General features: G+C 43.0%; 1 protein-coding gene across 1 annotated transcript; it reads right to left on the bottom strand.

Moving 5' to 3' along the window:
* Nucleotides 1-2307: 2307 nt before the first annotated feature.
* On the bottom strand, nucleotides 2308-4835 carry LOC147900962 (uncharacterized). Its single transcript, XM_087375431.1, has 8 exons — nucleotides 4004-4835; nucleotides 3800-3879; nucleotides 3615-3704; nucleotides 3418-3531; nucleotides 3163-3305; nucleotides 2861-2923; nucleotides 2587-2764; nucleotides 2308-2448 (listed from the first exon to the last, which is right to left on the bottom strand). Exons 1-8 carry the CDS (start codon nucleotides 4833-4835, stop codon nucleotides 2308-2310), a joined length of 1641 nt encoding a protein of 546 aa, XP_087231557.1.
* Nucleotides 4836-5297: the final 462 nt, after the last annotated feature.

Raw genomic sequence — 5297 nt, 5'->3', positions numbered from 1 at the left:
TAGTTTATAGTGAGATATGAAAAGACGGAAGTTCTAGGACCAGGCGGAGAACTGAATAGGCACGGCAACCATCACGGCAACCATCACGGCAACCGTCACGGCAACCGTGAAGGAGTTATGTGTGCCGGTTAGATAAAAGAGAAGAGAGCGATCATTCAGGGGGCTCATTGATGAGGATCGGAGCAAGGATCAGTGTGATCAGAAGAGGAACATTGTTATGTATCAGAGAGTACGGTGTTGTACTGCTCGGAGAAGTGTAATACAGATATTCTATTGCATCTACCTTATTGTTTTATCATGAATGATTCTGTCGATCACTGTTCTACTCTATGAATTTTCATACGCAGTTCTGAAGTTCGATTACGCATGTAAATCTGTCGCAGTAGTGCGTTTCGAGTTAGTCTTCAGAGTAGAGAGGGCTAACAATTATTAGTATGCTATTTTCTTGCATGATATCAGAGTTCCATTTCCTTTACAGGGAGGGGTGGTAAGCTGAGGTGAGGGGGAGGAAGGGAGCATTGGGCATGAACACCAGGTCTCACAGTTTATCTCCCTTGAAAGTTGAAGGCAATCTAGATTTGGAGTTTTTTAAATTTCCTACCCACTCATGGTCCTATCAAGGGGCACTTTGCCCTATACCAGTGAGCCAACGTCCAATCGAGGGTTGAACAAACATACGCACACATGCATGCTCAACCTCTTGGTTAGGACACTAGGCTCAGATTTGGAGATTAATTCCACATAATTTGTGAGATGACTTTCAATTATCTTATCTAGGTGATATCAATTTTAGGTGTTGTCTAATCTATGGATTCAAAGAAAAATCTTGGTACGTGATTTGTCAAGCATAAGATTGTGTCGTTAAGCCAAATCCATGGCATTCCATTTCTCAATGGTAACCTTGGCAAGTGAAAATAAACTCTATTATTTATCTAGCATCAAGAAAATATAAATAAACTAAGTTTTCATTATTGTATATTTTTATATTGTAAATTTAATTTTCAATAAATAAATAAGTTCAAATAAATATGTTAATCTTTTTAGTATAGCAAAATTTATTTAGCTCACTTTCAAGATCAAACTCTAAGTTTGTGCTTGAAAGGTAACATTGCACGCTATACTCCATATATTAGAGGCACACTTGAGCTTGATCATCAAGCAATTTCTTCACATTCAACCTTGTGAAGTTAACCCAAAATATATATAATTGCAAGGACATCATACAAAAAAATATGTTTAGTTCATTTGCTTAAAGAATATCTTTACACTCATTTCATCCCTAGAATAGTAGAAGATGTTGTAAGGGATTTTAAAAATGAAATTTGAAAAAGTAACAAAATTCCTAAATTTCTCTTGAAATAAGAAAATGGAGAATATCTTTGAAACTCACATCTTCCCTAGAATAGTAGAAGATGTTATAAGGAATTTTAAAAATGAAACATGAAAAAGTGACAAAATCCATAAGTTGCCCTTGGAAGATAAAATGGGCAAGATTAGGATAAGGTAAGATTCTTAATGGAGGAGGAAAGGAGGCAAGCAATAGGTTAAGGCTAGAGTGATAGGAGGAGGAAGCAAGCAAGGGCAAAGGAAAGGCACATAAGAGGTAGCACACAAGTTAAAGGAGTAGGGTCACTTGAAGAAGAAACATATAGGAGTGATGAGGAAGAAGAACATAGGTGGAACGATGGAGGAGGAGGAGGAGGGTGGTGGAAGGGAGAGTCAAAGGAAGAGATGAGGGAGGGAGGGATATAGGGAGACAAGGAGAGATCCAAATTTTGAAATTTTAAATTTTAAATTTCAGAGGAGTGGACCCCTCCCTTGGTGATGTGCGAAGGTGACAGTGGGTTGGTATCATTGTGGTTTGAACTCACCTAGATAGGGGGTTAGGCCTCCTTGGGATCCCACTAATGGGTTTGCATTAGCCTAGTCATCCTCCCCTAATCCTTGTGAGGCCTTTTTGAGACCTTGTTTTCCCCCTAATGTAGCAAAAAGGTCCAAACAAAGCAAGAAATTTAAAAACATTGAATATTGTGTTCAAAGATGTTTCTCTACAAAGACTTTAAAGTTTGACTGATAAAATTTTATTTGGTCATATTATATGAAGATTTATTTATTAGTGGCTCTTAGAGAACTGGTGGTGCATATGAACTAGATTGTAATATTAGTCTCTCTTCCAACCAAAAGATAGTCTAAGTAAATGATTTGGATTATTGCATTTGCATGTAATTTGAAAATGCAAAATTTGACTTCCTTTGAAGAATATAGACTTGTTTTCACACATCCCCTTTGTTTATAGAACAGTCAAGCTCATTTCTTTGAGGCTAACTTTGAAAGGGTTTTTTGGAGTGCTTGAATCTCCTTCGTCACAGAGCATACAATGCTATCAACAGGGGGTGTACGGGGAGTCGACTTCTCCTGAGGCTCAAAAAAGGTTGGTTCACATGGGACCTGTGTAATAAAGCAAAATGCAAAAGTAAGAAGAGAGCTACTCCCAAAGAGCGTGCGTGAACGAGAGAGAGAGAGAGAGAGAGAGAGAGAGAGAGAGTTTCACCCAAAACAAAAAGAGGGGAAGAGAGCACATTTCACCTTCTTGATGGTTTGAAGCCATTCCCTTAGGGCAGGGAGCAATGATAAGAGCTTCCTTGGCTCTATCTGTGTAGATTGAGCCTTGTGTAACGCCAATTGTACCTCATAGAGCTGGGCTCTCACCTCCTTTTCGCGCAATTGGCAGTCCACAATCTCCTGCTCCCTTTTGCCAAGCTCTCTGTAAACCATAGTGTTTGAAACTTTCCATTTGCATACCATGTACTAACGTCATGCGAATCACAAACCAAAGTGCATCCCATTTCAAAGGCCTCACCTCTGGAGTGAATTTACTCGCCCAAGAGCATCATCTAGGCTTCTTCGTTGCAGATCAAATTGCCTGTCATACCAATAAACAAATTGCCCAGCTTACAAATTGATGCTAAAAAGGCATGTGTGTTTGCGGAACTTCATTCCCATTGCTTACCATGAGCAAATTGTCCAGCTTACAAATCTATGCTTAAAAAACATCTGTTTGCAGAACTTCGTTCCCATTGCTCACCATAAACAAATTTGCTCAGCTTACAAATCGATACTAAAAAGACATCTCTTTGCAGAACTTCATTCCCAATTGCTTACCTTTCTCTCTTCCTCAGATCATTTAGCTCTCTTGTCAGAGCCACCTTCTCTCGTTGTAATCTGCAGAGCTGCTTTCTTAGATACTCCACCCTCTGCCCATCTGTCCTCTCCTGGTGGCTATGCATTGGGATCAGTTCGATTTCCTGTGATGAGATTTTTGCTGTTCAAAACTCACCAGCGTTCTTTAAGGATTCAAGTTTGTTTTGAGCGCAACTATAGCAAGCACCTCCGACAGGGGTTTTCTTTTCCAATAACGGCATGGATTACCTCTCCTGACTTTTCAGATCCTGGCTTTGATTGTACAACATCGCCCTCCTTTTGGCGTTGCTCTGATTTCATTTGCAGCATTTCCATCTTCATCTCGACGATCTGTAAATTCCAACATCAGACTTAGGATAATATAGAGTGTGACAATGCAATTCGGACAAGTTTCGTTTGAGGGCTGGGCTAACCTTGACTTCGTATTCCATGGCACACTCTAGCAATGCTATTTGGAGCTCTTCTACTTTCTTCTTATATACTTCGGAAGGGTCATCCTTACCCTGCATGGATACACACAAGATTCAAGGTGGTCTCAATGAGAGGGAAGCTTTCAGCGGGGCAGCATCGTGAAATAGAAATGTACGGGGATGACAACCTCTAAGAGTGGAGGGTAAGGATGTGGTTTGCCTAACGGGGTGAGCTTCTTTCCAAGCAAATCGGTAATCCGATTTCCGCCTGAGAGATGAAATTTCTCATCAGAATCAATATACGAATGAAATATCAGTGTTGACACTTTTAACACTTCCGTATTTGCACTTCCGTAATTTGAGTTCTGAAAACATAGTGTGCGCAGGCTCACCGGTTATCTCTATCGTTTCACTCCAGTTTTTTGAGCCAGCAGTTTTGATCTGGTAAGAGATCTTCTCAGATGAATCGTTAGTTCGCTGTCCTGCCACTTTGACGTTGCCATCCGAATCACTATCCTCATCTATATCCTGGATTCGAGCTCCTTTTCTTTGCCCATTTTCTTTCCCCTTAACCTGATTCGGTTTGGAGCCCTTTTCTTGATGCACCATCTCGAATCCGTGCCCATTGGCGATTTCTAGCGACGTAGCGTCACGCACCTTGTTACCTTCCTGCACGCCTACACAATTAGGCAGTGATTTGGCAGGTGTGAGATACCAGTAGCTCGTATCCGCATCAACAGCGGTAGCTTGATCCGTCGCAAGCTCGCCGTTGGTAATTGTTGGACGGCAGTTCTTGATCAGCTCCCCTCGCATCATTTCCTCGATTGCAGGCGTCATGGAGGAAAGTGGGCGACCGTTAGAAGCTACAAGAAAGCTTCTCTCTGCGGTTCCGGGGCGCTCACGAAACGGGGAGGAGCCGAGAAACAAAGTCTCGACTTCTTCCCGGGAAACATCCGCATTAAGCATTTCTCGTGTCTGCTGGGCGGCATGGTTGGCCACACCACCGTCTTCTGCTGGCAGTCCATCTTCCTTACCAGGCCGCGTCCAGGAAAGCACCATCTGTTCGAGTCCATTAGCGATCTGCTCGATGGCATTGGGATCCAATTGGCTGCGCCAACCGCCCTGGTCATCGTCCTTGAGGGGGGCTGTTCGTCCGGACGATTGCTTACGAGCTCTGGGGTTACGGACGGAGCAACTTTGGGGCTTGAAGTAGATCCGCGTCATGGCTATGGAGGCACGCGTGAAGCAGCATCGATGACTACAGTTTGGAGGAGAGGACGAGCGATGAAGGCAAAGCAGATGATGGCGAATAGCTCAGTTCAACGGTGTTAGTTAATTAACTGTCGAGTTCCCCCTGCCTGGACACTTCCATTGACCGCTCTCATCTGAACCCCTCTATCCTTTTGACTATGGTAACCTTGAGACTCACTTACGGAGCCATTCACTACACTTAGAGGACCTCCCTGCCGCGACAGCTAGTGGCTCCGACTCGGCACCACTAGCTGAACATCGGAGCGTCCCCACCTTGTTTTCCTGCTAGCTCAGCTTTGCAGCTTAGCAGTCAACTGCCAACTCAGAAGCTCTAAAAGCCTGAATTCCAACCTAGCAGCAGCTGAATGCCGGACCGGGAAATTAGGTAAAAGACCTCGTCTTCAATGCCAATCACCGGCTCTAGCCAACCTACTT

The sequence above is a fragment of the Dipteris shenzhenensis genome, chromosome 6, assembly GCF_047967505.1.
Source record: "Dipteris shenzhenensis isolate YYH24624 ecotype China chromosome 6, Dip_SZ_1.0, whole genome shotgun sequence".
Taxonomy (NCBI): domain Eukaryota; kingdom Viridiplantae; phylum Streptophyta; class Polypodiopsida; order Gleicheniales; family Dipteridaceae; genus Dipteris; species Dipteris shenzhenensis.
The sequence above is the reverse complement of the archived record's forward strand: the minus strand, read 5'-3'. Positions and strand labels throughout refer to the sequence as shown.

Coding starts and splice junctions, on each gene's coding strand:
- LOC147900962 (XM_087375431.1), bottom strand. CDS start 4,835: ATGACGCGGATCTACTTCAAGCCCCAAAGTTGCTCCGTCCGTAACCCC. Junction 3,532..3,614: donor CCATGGAATACGAAGTCAAG/GTTAGCCCAGCC, acceptor TGGAATTTACAG/ATCGTCGAGATGAAGATGGA. Junction 2,765..2,860: donor CGAGTAAATTCACTCCAGAG/GTGAGGCCTTTG, acceptor TATGGTTTACAG/AGAGCTTGGCAAAAGGGAGC.